The sequence below is a fragment of the Anolis carolinensis genome, chromosome 3 (genome assembly GCF_035594765.1).
Source record: "Anolis carolinensis isolate JA03-04 chromosome 3, rAnoCar3.1.pri, whole genome shotgun sequence".
Classification (NCBI taxonomy): domain Eukaryota; kingdom Metazoa; phylum Chordata; class Lepidosauria; order Squamata; family Dactyloidae; genus Anolis; species Anolis carolinensis.
The window spans coordinates 138,546,309-138,561,262 of record NC_085843.1 but is presented as its reverse complement, the minus strand read 5'-3'; the positions used below and the strand labels follow the sequence as shown (position 1 = coordinate 138,561,262).

Genomic DNA, 14,954 nt, shown 5'->3' with positions numbered 1-14,954 from the left:
TCAAATGATAATTCGGCTCTTCAACAGTCTGAAGGATTGTGGACCGGCCCTCTGCTTAAAAAGTTTGAGGACCCCTGGTTTAGACTATAGGTCTTTCACATATAAGAACAACACTCAGAAAACAGGGGAAGTCCAGAAATGAAATAATCAGGGGCAGCTAACACCTTCAAACAAAGGATTCACCCAGGCAGGAAGGAGCCAGGTTTTGAAGCTGCCAGGTCATTCAATGTTAATCAAGGTGGCCAGTCGCAACATTCACCCTTGTCTCAAACAGACAAGAGTTCTTTCTCCCACCCTGGATATTCCATAGATGTATAAACCTCGCTTGCCTAGTTTCCAAAAGAGTTCACAATAACTACACTACAATTAGGTAAAGTTGGAATTCTCTGCGTCAAAAAAATACCCCTCCACATTCGCTCTGGTTAGAGGTGTAGGAACCTTGCAAAAGTGAGGGAAAGGCAAATTTAAAAACCCACTATTTTTTACAGGTGAAAACATTTCTCTAGACACCTCAAAGTCCTCCAGGGCAACCCTATGGTCAACTTCTGCTGGGCATTGACCATAGAATCATGATGAAAAACCCACAAACATACAGAGAAATGTTCTCTCTCGGTCAGTGGTTCTCAACTTGTGGGCCCCCAAGTGTTTTGGCCTACAACTTCCAGAAATCCCAGCCAGTTTACCTGCTATTACTGCTCTAGGTTCTCCAGTGTAACTCTACAGCAGAAGCAGAGTTTGCTGGAAAATCTAGAGATCCGCAAAAGTGAAACCTGCTAATTTTATTTTATTTTATCTTATTTTCTTTTATTCCACTCTTGTGTTTTCTAAGGCTGGAAGATTGGTTGGTACACATGGTCACTCTATTCGGCATGGGGCATTTTGAAACCCTGCAATATATTGCAATCCTCCTTTGTACTCAGAAGTGCCCCTCGATTCAAAAGACGAAACCGTTTTCATCCCAGTTTAGTTACAGTTTATGCAACACTTGAGATGATTTAATCTTAACAATATGTTTACCAGTCTGCCTTCTGTTATGTAAACGAAGTGTGTTGAGCATCAGATAGTTTGGTTTGCTTCATGCAATGTGATAGGAGTCCTGCTGTTTTCCTGCTAATTGTTTACATATCCTTATATAAGCACTTGAAGGTTACCTTCAAATTAATGTGTCTTTTTTTCCATCCGGGAAAGGAAATATTAAACTCCTGAGTTCACATTTCCTTTGGAAACCTGAATCAGGGTTCATCACTCTGAACAAATGGGCTGTTTCAGAATGATAGATTCCAGGAAGAGTTTGCATCTCATTAGCAGTTTTTTTGTTTTTTTAAACCCAGTAAGTCAAAGTCTAACCAATCAATCTCTCTGGTCTTTGGGGATACCCAATTTGTTAACATAGATAACAGGATCTTAAGGCAAAAAGTGCACAATATTGGCCCATAGAATTCTGGGCAAATATTTTTGTTAAGATTTTCTGTAATATAATTCATTATTAAGTTATATTTGGTTTGACCAATCACTTGTTAAAATAAATTAATGACATGTAACAATGTATTTATAACGAGTTACTTCCATGTTCCTGCTTGTTCCAAACATGTGATCTGAATTTAGTTCATGTTTCATCCTTGATTTTAAAAATGTACACAGATACAGGTGCCCCTGGTGCTGCAGTGGGTTAAACTGCTGAGCTGCTGAACTTGCTGAAATGTCAGTGGTTCAAATCTGGGGAGCAGGGTGAGTTCCCACTGTTAGCCTCAGCTTCTGACAACCCAGCAGTTCAAAAACATGCATATGTGAGTATATCAATAAGTACTGTTCCGGTGGGTAGGTAAAGGCGCTCCATGCAGTCATGCCAACCACATGACCAAGGAGGCATCTACAGACAATGCTGACTCCTCAGCTTAGAAATGGAGATGAGCACGAACCGACAGAGTCAGACATAACTAGACTTAATGTCATGGGAAAATCTTTGTCTTTACCTTGCACAGTTACAACACTGTCTTAGCTTATCAGATATTGTAATATATATTTTGCAACCAGAGAGAAACATACATCATTATTCTTGTTTCTCTCTAAACAAATTCTTCCTCTTCCTCCTCCTCCTCCTCCTCTTCCTCCTCCTCCTCCTCCTTCTCCTCACACCGCTTTTTTTTGCCAAAGGAGACTCAAAGCAGCTAACATTGAAAACCATAACAACGTGTGAATTAAAACCAAACTCATGCAAACATTAAAATACAATTAAACATACAAATATTAAAATACACAATAGCTTATGATATTGTAGATATTTCTAAATCCTTGTCAATATGGGCAGAATGCCTAATATTCCTTATGCCACCCAGTCATCCTTCTTCTGTTGAAAGTTTCATGAAAAACAGTAGTTTATTTCAGTAGTTATAGTGTTTACATCCAGCTATCAAATAAGCCAAAGACAACAGGAAATGCATTAGTAGTACTCCTGTGTGGCTTTGACTCTCTGCTAATCACCTAATGAATGCCACTGTCTTTGTTACCATTGAACACAATATGTGAATTTCATATACCAGAGCAGTTTATTTTAGTCATTTTCCTTGGACTACAAAATTATAATGGCCAGTTGTTATTTAATATGTAGTCAGTCCCGTCAGACCCTCATTTCATCTAGCAGTGTAATACTACCCTTCAGAAGGCCTTACGCAGAGTGGTTAAAATTAGTATTCCTAAATGTCATTTTGGTGTGCTCCTGCCCTCTCATTTGCAGAAGACTACCTCCCAGTCTTGTAGGAAAACAGAAGCAGTTCCCAGGTGGTATAACCTGCTGTCCTGCATTTCATCCATTCAATGAATAGCTTATTGGCATTAGTGATAATAGTGAGATGAAATGGCAAAGTCAGGGGAAGTCAGTAACTCAGTGGAAGAGCACATGCTTTGCACACAGAAGGTCATGGGTTCAATCCCTCCAGGGAGAGCTGGGAAAGATTTCTATCTGAACCCTTGGACAGCTGAGACCAGTCAGTGTTGACAATACTGAGCAAGATAGGACAACTTTCTGATTTATTAGGCAGCTTCCTGTGTTAAATAAAGAGCAGATTGTGGAAAATAGGTATATATGACCATCTGTGTCATAAATATTTATAACTCATGTTCACATTTAGAGAGTACAATAAATAAGTATTTGCAGATCTGAATTAAGCATAAGCCAGTAGCCTGAAATTTTGCATCAACTGTCTTAATCAATCACACACTGGGACAGAAGACTGGAGATATACCAGTCACCCTATAGCAGTGGTTCTCAATCTGTGAGACCCCAGATGTTTTGGCCTACAACTCTCAGAAATCTCAGCCAGTTTACCAGCTGTTAGGATTTCTGGGAGTTGAAGGCCAAAACATCTGGGAATCCACAGGTTGAGAAAAATTGCCCTATAGTATTCTGTTTATATTACCCTAAATATGAATATAAAAATGGGATTCAACAGCTCAGCATGATTTATCATCATCTTATTGCCTCTGATATCAAACAAATCAATATGGCTCTATGGTTTCCTCCATCTAAAATAAATGGAAGGACCTGAACTTTAGCATCACATGGAAGATCCTGAGGATGTTCTAAAGACCCCTCAGTTGATGGACTGAAGTCAGGCCAGAAGGAAGACATGAAGGGCCTTTCCACACAGCCATATAACCCAGAATATCAAGGCAGCTAATTCACAATATCTGCTTTGAACTGGGTTATCTGAGTCCACACTGCCATATAATCTAGTTCAAAGCAGATAAAATGGGATTTTATTCAGCTGTGTGGAAGGGGCCCCAGAGTAGATTCACAACCTCATGATTTCTGGGGCTAGCAGGTACTATTGGGATTCACTGTTCATTTACTTGAATGGAAACTGATTGAGAACACATTTTAAAGGCAAAGTAATGAATCACAGAACAAAGCAAGCATGAACTTTCCCTAGAATCCAAGATGACTACACTGAAGTTGTCATGCTTTCGCCATATCATGAGAAGACATGACTCACTAGAAAAGTCAATAACACTTGGTAAGGTAGGAGCAGGAAAACCACATCCCAGGATGGATAGGCTCAATCAGGGAAGTTTATCTCATTGCAGAATTGAACAGAAATACTGGAACTTTCCATAAGACATTTAGCAAGCCACCGCTTTAAGAGGCCATCTCAATCAGACTTGATGCACCTTCTGTCTCTGGGCGCTTCCAGACAACACTAAATCACAGGTTTTAAACAGGGGCAAAAATTCCAGGACTTCAGAAGAGGTCCACATACAGACCTGTTAGTCCTGGGATTTCTGCCTCTGTTATCCAGACTTGCTGCTTTGTTCTGAGCTTTAGAAGCTCCCAAGATGGCCACCGCAAGACTTCCACCGGAAACCTCAGTTTTTTTTAAATTGCACAATAAGGATATGCGGATAAGTGAGACTCTACTGTATTCTCCACTTATTGGCTGGGTCTACAATGCCATAATCCAGATTATAAAATCAAATCATCCAGTTCAAAGCAAATAATCTGGATTTTATATGGCAGTGTAGATGGGGCCATCATTAAAGCTTGACCTCTCTCATTTGGATTCCTTGAAAGGAGTCTTTCCTGCCAGAAACAGATAATCATTACAAAGGAGGTTGCTGACTCTGGCTTTATATTTAACAGGGTCCAGGGGACCTAATACCAAGTCATGATCATTATCACACCTCACATCTATCAGTTCATTGGGGGATAATTTTACTTTACTATAAAGCAAATGCAAATTTATTCAACAGATCTTTGGTGAAACAATTGATTTCTCCCATTATTTGCATATTATATATTTTCAAATAGCTTGAGGGTTTCAAATTAGATATGAAGGAAATGTGTTTTCATCCCATTCCAAATTTTGCCAGCATAGAGTCTGCAACAGCGGTTCTACTGAAATTTATTTTACCCAAAATATTCAACTTCTTTTGTATCCAGTATTTATATAAAAGGTATCACTTTATGACTAAGAATCTATTAAAAGTAAAGTATTTTTCAAATCTGTGTTTTCACAATTTGGCCTGGAGGTACAATAAAGGCAAGATGAAGTGATAAGAGCATAATGGTTCAGTTTACTGTCTGAGATAGATTGCTTGAAAGGAGAGGCAGATTTTTAGTTCTTAATCTGAGACTTTTGTTTTATCGCCCTCCACCTGTGCAATTTTAGCATACTTCTCCATCAATCTTCTAACAATTAATTCAGTGCTATAATCAGCTTGTGGATCAGTTTGTGTGGCAACAATAAAGAACTACTTGTTCCTGATTTCTGGGAATCTATATAGGTGAATCTTTTTGCTATCAGTATAGTTTAACAAGAATCAGGAACACTGGATTGAACCAGATTTAGACGGGCCTTCAGAAACTCCCTAAATATGAGGCACCAGACATCTGATTTTGGAAGCCAAGCAGGGTTAGCTCTCATTAGTTCTTGAATGAGAGACTACCAACAAATACCAATTGATGTAGAGGAAGAATTTGGCAAAATCTCCTCTGTGTATTCCTTGTGTAGGAAAATTCTGTGAAATTCTTGGTGTTGCCATAGAACAGGCTCTAAGGCAGCATATGCCACTGTCTAAAACAGTGGTTCTCAACCTGGAATCCCCAAATGTTTTTGGCCTACAACTCCCAGAAATCCCAGCCAGTTTACCAGCTGTTCGGATTTCTGGAAGGTGAAGGCCAAAAACATCTGAGGACCCCAGGTTGAGAACCACTGGTCTAAAATGACGCGAAGGCACACAACAACAACAGCAATCCTAATTAGCTTGTTTCTCTCATCTGCCAAAAGCAGGCTCACATTTCCCATTGAACGACTGGTACGTTTTTATGCTGGTTAAAATTGTCCTTCGTTTTATGTATTGTCTTGAGTGGAGAGCTTTTATCAAGAACTTGGTTAGCAATTGATCAGAAGCCTTTCTTACTGAAAGAATTGGGAAGATTGAACCTTAATCAGCAAATCTGGTGAGGACAAGAGATTGATAAATTCTTTGGCTAAAATAAACCTGTTAGACTTAAAGATACCCCCTCTTTTTTTATGGACTGGGGAAAGAAGATGTATTCACATCCCAGATAGAGCTTAGAGCAGTGGCTCTCAACCTGTGGGTCCCCAGGTGTTTTGGCCTACAACTCCCAGAAATCCCAGCCAGTTTAACAGCAGTTAGGATTTCTGGGAATTGAAGGCCAAAACATCTGGGGACCCACAGGTTGAGAACCACGGGCTTAGAGGAAGCCAGGTGATGAGTCCCTCTTTTGATAGAAAAACCAAACAAAGTAATAATGCAAGAAGAAGAACCTTGATGTGAATCTGTGCAAATATCCATTATTCCTTACATCCCCCAAGAACAGAGGGAGAATGAGTCTTTCTTAAATATGATAGTTATGCTCCATCACAACATTTTCCATGGCAGGCTTCTGCTTTGCAGTCATAGCTAAATGTCCATATGCCGAATTGTTTATTGTTTGTATGTTTTTAGGACTCTTTAACAAATTCATTTGTTTCACTTTTCAAGACTAGAAAAAAGTTTATTATTTTAATTTGAGGGGTTGCTTGTGCTGGAAATATTTTGGAGTTTCAGTTCCCTTTTCTACATATCTTATTTGCCTGAGTGCGAGAGCTTTCTAGTAATGTCAAAAAAGCATTAAAAAACCCCAATACAAAGCCTTGTTTTTACATCACCATTTATTATGGTTCAATGGGGAGAAGATAACATGTAAGGTGCTATGTTTTCTCTGAAAAGCTCCATAACCACAATAAAACTACGTATGTGCCAGCAATTGTTCTGCTTTTTAAAATATCAATGTAAGACACTTCTCACTGTAAGCTTTTGATGAAGTGTAATCTGCAGGACAATGTCTCTAATGATCATGTTAGATTTACAATATTTATTGCATTACCCAATGAAATCATTCAGTACTCGTGAGATACAAATCAAATATAATCTGCCCATGTGAGATTCAGCAGGTCAGGTGCTCTTTCCTGCTTCACAGTCCACAGAGGACTCTTTCAAGCTCAGATTTCACAAGGCAGACTTATGTAAAGATGCTTATCTGATCTGATATAAACAAATGTGTTACTCATCCTTTCTTTTTCATTTCCGTCTTGTTCATCACCAAACATTTCCAATAGTAACACATTCTTTTCCATAGGCCTATATGTAAATATCTATTTACATTTCGCGGGAGTTCTTCCCACCAGGGATTGTGTTGAGTCAAAGCTGTCTAGCATTACAGGGATACTGCATTTTGGAATAGGGAAAATATAGTGGATTTTGTGGTAGATTTCACTAGCATCTCTCACCAGAATTGCCTTCATTTTGCTGTGCTGTTGAAGCCCTTTCTTTCTCATGAGTTAGTGACTTTCTTTCTCTATTTCTTTCCTGTCATGATGGTGTCCCTGAACATTAATATCTATTGTGTTTCCTGTTACAGATAAGCTCTTTACCATCTTTTTCTTCATTCATCCAAATAAACAAGCCCACTAATTCTGCACTGTGTATTCACCAAGATAATCACTCTGCCTGCCAACTGAACTCTAGCTATAATCCTCAGAACAAATATTAACTACGTTGCCAAAGTATATACCTAATGATTTGATAAAATGCTGATCTTCTATTGACCTGACAAATATTGAGATGAACTTTAACACCCTGGCTTTCCCAGATTTCTGCTGGTATAGAATAAAATGATTTGCTTAATATGGCAGAACAATTGTACCAGAAAGCTCATGCAAAGAAGCAAACTGTTTTGAAAAATGATCTTACTCCATGTTACTCAGCCATTTCTCCAAATGGAAAGGATTCGACAGGTCCAGATGAGTGACAGTTCATGTATGAAAGATGGCACCTGTGTCTAAGCAAACAGCTACAAATACTGCAATAACTCTCCATATGTGAAGTGTAGTTTATATTCACCACAGTTTCTCCAATCTTGGAAGCTATGCCAGGTCAGTCCTAGTTTATTAATCCCCATCAGGGAAGACCAAATGCTATATATAAATGCAATGGCAAACTCTCTCTGAATATTCCTTTCCTTGACTTGAAGGCATGTACTTTGCTTTCGTACTGCTTTCATATTATTCATTGACTAGCACAATGTTGTTATATTTGTCACCTAAGGGTTATCCATCATGAAATTACAGAACTTATAACAGAAACAACTAGTAAAAATTTGCATCCTGTAATAAATAACAAAATTGAAAACATTAGAAAATTATAATTAAAAGGAAAAACAACTAAATTTGCCAACATAGCCCATTTTGAAATCCCCCTGAAACACTCAAAGGCCCATCAAAGCAAAAATGTTCTCATTCACTTCTGTAAGAAGAATGAGGAAGGCACTTTTCTAGGGGAGAGTGTTGCAAAGTCCACAAGCAGCCACTGAGAATCCTTGTTCATGCTGCTGCTAAAACAGCAGGTCTGTGAATGGTAAAAACAACTATTATCCAGGATTTAATCCAGAATGAACATGCAGACCTGACGTGGATTATAGAGACTTGATTGGACGAAGCTGGAGGAGTTAATCTCACCCAATTTTGCCCACCAGGTTTCTTGGTGCAGCAGCAGGCTAGACCCGGGGGACAGGGAGGTGGAGTCGCGGTGGTCTATTGGGATTCCATCTCTCTGACCAGGTGCCTCATCCTGCAATCACCCTCGTTTGAATATGACTACCTCAGGGTGGGTGACCGGGACAATAGGTATACTCTTGGTGTAATGTCCACTCAGCTGCTCAAGAGTATCCCTACCTGAGCTAGCTGGGGTGATTCCGGGCCTGGCATTGGAGTCCCAGAGGCTAAAAGTGCTGGGGGACCACCCTGTTGGGAATGGCTCAGGATTTTATGGCCACTATGGCAAACATGGGGCTGTTCCAAGTCATTTTTGGCTCCACTCATATGGCTCGACAGACCTTAGATCTGGTCATTTATATAGGATGGGAGGATAGTGACGGTGGTGTGGAGTAACTACCTACAGTTCTATTGTCATGGACTAATCAACTGCTGGTAAATTATAATGAAGCCTCCTGGTTTTGAAAAGGCTCAACTTGGGACATTTGATGAAGTGTTTTGATATAACATTGCATTGTGTGTTTTTACATGGTTTTCAAAAGGTTAATGATTTCTTCACACATTTTACATCTGTGCCTATGTCAGTCCATTGTCATGGACCAATCACTACCTGGTGAGGTTTAGACTTAATGTGACTTCTATCCTCTGCAGAGGTGGCTTGCCAGATGGAACTAGGGGTCACTGTTTTGCAGTGGCTCCAGTCTGTCTTCAAGGGTCAGGCCCAGAAATAGTGCTGGGGACTCCTGTTCAAACCCCTGGCCTTTGTCCTGTGCAATTCCTCAGGGGTCTGTTCTATCCCCCATGCTTTTTAACATTTACATGAAGCTGCTGGGTGAGATCATCCTGTGTTTTGGAGTGCAGTGTCACCTCTATACAAATGACACCCGACTCTACTACTCTTTTCCACCCAATTCCAAGGAAGCCGACCCAATCCTGAACCAGTGCCTGATGGCAGTAATGGACTGGATGAGGGCAAACAAACTGAAACTCAATCCTGACAAGACAGAGGTCCTTTTGGTCAGTCAGAAGGCCAATCAGGGTATAGAGTTAAAACTTGTGTTAGACAGGGTTACAGTCCCCCTGAAGATGCAGGTCCGGGGCTTGGGTGTTCTCCTGGACTCATCACTGACCCTAAAGGCCCAGGTGTTGGTGGTGGCCAGGGGAGTCCTTGTGCAATTAAAACTTCACCCGTACCTTGAGAAGTCTGATCTGGCCACGGTGGTCCATGCCCTTGGCACATCCAGACCAGATTACTGTAATGTGCTCTACGTAGGGTTACCCTTGAAGACCATCTGGAAGCTTTAATTGGCACAAAGATCTGCGGCCAGGCTGCTCTCTGGAGTGCCATACAGGAAATGATAAACTCTCATGTTGCGGCAGCTCCACTGGCTACCAGTTTGCTTTTGAGCGCAATTCAAGGTTTAACCTTTAAAACCCTGAATGGTTCAGGCCCAACCCATCTATCCGACCTCATCTCCCAATATGAGTCTGCCTGAGCACTACAATCTGCTGGAGAGGCCCTATTCTTAGGGAGGCTCTGGAATTCCCTCCCTAAGGACATCAGAATGACTCCCTTTCTGTTGTCCTTCAGAAGGCAAATAAAAACTTTTCGCTGGAATGAATCTTTTGAGGAAGACAATGGGTTAAATGGCAATGGATTTTGATTATGGCAATGAGATGGAGCTGTTTTTTTTTAATATTGTCGGTTTTAATATTGTTTTATTATGCACCGTTGTTTTAATTTTTGTATTTGTGATCCTTATGTATTTTGACTTGATATTGTCTTCTGTTTGAATGGCATCGAATTGTTGCTGATTGATAGCTGCTCTGAGTCCCTCAATGAGGGAGAGAGGGCGGGATATAAAACAAAGTAAATAATGTATTCATGATCCAAAATTTTAAGAACATATCCTTAGCTATATCTATGTAAATATATAATTGTTAGTCTCACTAGAGAAGGCCCATTTAATTAATGGCCTTTCAGTGGGCCTAACATTGCCTTACTACATTCCAATGGATTCAATGAGCACTCCTTAGCAGAAATTAACAAGTGGACCTAAGCCAGTGTTAAATAGCTTCCCTCCCACAACTGTTTTGTTTTTATTTTTACATTAATCCAATTCTGCCAAATGGATTAGGAGTGGAAATATTAACCAGCTTGTTGGAAACCCCTGGATATTTTTAATGTGTATCTGGTTTGCCTAGAACTCATCAAGTTCTTTGAGGTCCAATGAAAACTATTTCGATTTAATCAAAATCAATAATATTTATTGCTTTTAGCCATAGGCTATTTCAAAAGAAAAAAGAACAAAAAAAGGACAGGATATTATATAATAGTCCACTGACATAGACACAGATATAAAAGGCACAGATGTGAGGAAATCAACCTTTTGAAAACCATCTTAAACACACAATGCAAAGTTATATCTAAACACTTCATCAAATATCCCAAGCTGAGCCTTTTCAAACCAGGAGGCTTTATTCTAATTTAGCAGTAGTTGATTCAATAATTTCATGGCAAAGTGCGTTAAAGCGCTGAGCTGCTGAATTTGCAGACTGAAAGGTCCCAGGTTCAAACCCGGGGAGGGGCTTTAGTGCCCACTGTTAGCTCCAGCTCCTGCCAACCTAACAGTTCGAAAACATGCAAATGTGAGTAGATCAATAGGTACCACTCCGGCGGGAAGGTAATGGCGCTCCATGCAGTCATGCCGGCCACATGACCTTGGAGGTGTCTACGGACAACTCTGGCTCTTCGGCTTAGAAATGGAGATGAGCACCAACCCCCAGAGTCAGACATGACTGGACTTAACGTCAGGGGAAACTTTTACCTTTACCTATCTTTCTTTGCTTCTATCACTAATAGTGTGACATAATAACAGATATCCTCCTGTGCATCAGGTAACAGACCGAGTATTGTGTTCTGAGTTGGTCAAACTGCATTGGATCTCAAAATGTGATAGCAAAGGTTTCCTTGGACAACCTTATAATAGGCCACATAACTGATATTGCTGAAAGTCTTCTGCATGGTCATTTCTACAATGCATAATGTAGGCTATATTTTAGAAGAAGGAACTGGCAAAACCACCTCTTAGTATTCCTTGTTGAAGAAAACCCTTGGCATAAATCAACAGGCAATCTGTTGGTTAGAGGGATGGAAGGTTAGAGAGCTACAGTATCTCAGGATTTGATTATTTTTTTAATAATGGCAAACTACTGAGAAGACTGGTTATTGGTTATGATTTCCCTGTCTAGGTATAGATAGAATTTCTCTTTTGGCGTTTTGGAGCTACGATGAAACCCAGACATAGCTGCATGTTTTTCTGGAATTTAATATATTCATTCTTTTCTGTCAAGTTTGGGCGCACTCTCTCATCTTAGTTGTTTGAACCAAAAGTTCTTATGAAATATTGACTGAGCCAGTTTCATTCCTCTGTGCCAACACCATATCATGATTTTATTTGCTTTGGGATCAATTGACTGTAGACTGCTCTCTGCTCTCATACTGCGGTTTAAAAAAAGTGAATCTGGATTTTTGTAATCTAGATGAACAATGATAAACTTTATGCTCTGAAGAAAGGAGCATGAAGAGGAAAATCCATCATGAAATTTCTGGATTCACACTTATTGAGCAGCTTAATTCTCTCTTCTGTGGCTCGAATGGAGATTATATGGTTTTCTCATGCTACAAATCCTAATTCCCTTATTATTAACAAAATGTAGACTTTGTTTTCAAAAGATACTACATTCAAAAACATTGAAAAATGAGTCATAGGTGGCAACACATTGTTGGCTAGGAGCAGAATATTATGTAGAGAACAAAATGTATCAAATCATTTCAGTATAGGGCTTGGAAAATTGCATTTGACAGCAAAAATGCATATCCTCAGCACGCTTCTTCAATTCCTATAACAGTTGTTCAGGTGGATTTGGAACCTTTTGGAGACAAGCTCCACAAATGCTTATCAACACAGCCTAGGAAATGGCCACTGACATGATTTTATATACATCCAGGACTCCACATAGTTATCAGTGGTTTAGACCCATAGTACTTAGCACAGACCTATTGTCAACTAGGGGGAAAAGAGGTGGAAAGAGGGGAAATGATTCAGTTTGCTTGACAGCATACTTTTGACTCAATGTAACCTTACTATAATTTGACATGGCAATGTTTTTACTGTAACTGTGTAGTAGTATGTATACTTTTTTTTTTTTTGCTTTTATCGTTTGTAATTGTTTGAAATGGTCAATAGACTTAATTCCATAAATTCTGTCAACCCACCCACCCATTCATCCATCTGTTAGTGAATCTATACTTCTCCAATTGGACAGGTTTTTAGGAACATTCTCCAAGGACTTTTGACAGTATAGTTTGATAACTTTTTGACTTTTAAATGGATTTGTTTTGAATGTTTTAATACTATGGGCAGTTCAATTGGATTTTAACAATACCCTTTTGTCTGTTGCGATGTATGCATGGACTTTTATATGTATTTATTTACATTTCTGTAAATTGCCTTGAGGGAGGGGAATTGTTTTTTGTTTCATTCATATCCCATGTTCTTGCTTTCTTTTTGCCATCTTGTCTGTGGTTTCAGTGTTAAGATCCACTAATGGGCACAAACATAAATGTATTTTGTACACACCATTGTTTTTGCATTTCAGTTGTAAATTCAGTATTTAAATGAAGGAAAAATGTAGCAGCAATGAGAAGAGGCTGGAAAGGTTGCCTTTTAAAGACTGCAACTTCTAGAATCCTCCAGCTAGCACGGGCATAACCTTTCATAGAATCATAGAATTATAGAGTTGGAAGAGACCTCATGGGCCATCCAGTCCAATCCCCCACCAAGAAGCAGGAAAATTGAATTCAAAGCACTCCTGACAGATGGTCATCCAGCCTCTGTTTAAAAGCCTCAAAAGAAGGAACCTCCACCACACTCCGGGAAGAGAGTTCCATTGCTGAACAGCTCTCACAGGCAGTTCTTCCTAATGTTCAGATGGAATCTCCTTTCCAGTAGTTTGAAGCCATTGCTCCACATCCTAGTCTACAGGGCAGCAGAAAACAATCTTGCTCCCTACTCTCTATGTTTTCCCCTCACATACATGGCACTTATCATGTCTCCTCTCAGCCTTTTCTTCTGAAGGCTAAACATGGCCAGCTCTTTAAGCCGCTCCTCATAGACCCTTGATCATTTTAGTTGCCCTTCTCTGGACACATTCTAGCTTGTCAACATGTCCTTTCAATTGCAGTGCCCAGAATTGGATACAATATTCCAGGTGTGATCTGACTAAGGCAGAATAGAGGGGTAGCATAAGCTTTCTAAGCTTTGTTATTGGCGAGAGATTGATGGAGCTAAAAATTGCCTCAATAGAAATTCCCCTGTCCAAACCTCTGATTTCAGATGAACCACTCCACATTTTGTTTGACAGTGTCATAGAGGGCATGTTCACCCAGATAATAAGATCTCCTTTAATGGCTCTCTAGATAACACAGTCTAGCATTTGACGTAAACTTACCCTCTATCTTGAAGATAGTAAGATGTGGTCTGCAGTGGAAAGCACCCATGGCATTTCCGGCACAGTTCATCCAGAGACCCTGAAAGATCCATGTTGCTGTTATCACCGAAGAAGCTCTGCTGGTTACTTTCCATTCATTTGAGACGGTGGCTGCAATGATCGCCCCAAGTCCACAAAGAGAGAAGAAGAATGCAATGATCTGTGTTCCAGACATATTCCAAGGATAGCACGAAATCACAAGTGGCTTGTTATATCTCACTGAAGCGTGTGCTCTTTTGTGGTCTAGTAGAGCATTAGCACATTACATGAGAACAAGTGTCATAGCATGTTAACACAAGTGTCAGCCTTGTCCTGCATGTCTGGCTGGTACCTTCAGGCTTCCACCAATTCTGGAAGAAAGAACATACAACACCGATGAGAATATTTAGCAATGACAATTGATATTAATTAGTGGACCATTATGAACAAGCAATTCTGTGATTTTTTTAATTTCTCTTTTCTGGCATTCTAGTTTTAAGTTAATGCTTAATTTGTAGTTAATCTGAAACGCAACAAGTTTCGTAGCTGAAACAATAAGTACAGAGTCCAAGCTGCACAACAGAATTTGGCACTGATGTTAACAAAACATATTTTAATATATATTTAATGATTATATAGTTATTTTGAGAGTTTATTCTGTGCTGTCAGTGGGATCCTCAAAGCATGCATAATAACATACATTTGAAAACATTAATTAAAATGTATTAATGGAAGACTATAAAGTAAACTTCAATGTTAATTTGAAGAAGAATAAGAAATACAATCACATTCCTTATTCTTGGTGGGAATGATAACTTGATATCTTTCCCAAATTCTTAATAGGCATGAATATGATCTGTCTTTAGC

General features: G+C 39.5%; 1 protein-coding gene across 1 annotated transcript in view; it reads right to left on the bottom strand.

Annotated features, from left to right (window-relative positions):
* cldn10 (claudin 10) overlaps window positions 1-14,503 on the bottom strand; it is a 74,313-nt gene extending 59,810 nt beyond the window's left edge. Inside the window, exon 1 of the mRNA XM_008106863.3 lies at window positions 14,070-14,503. Within this exon, the coding sequence (XP_008105070.1) occupies window positions 14,070-14,283 (214 nt within the window). The 5' untranslated portion in view covers window positions 14,284-14,503. The remainder of the gene's footprint in view (window positions 1-14,069) is intronic.
* Between the last annotated feature and the right edge of the window lie 451 nt (window positions 14,504-14,954).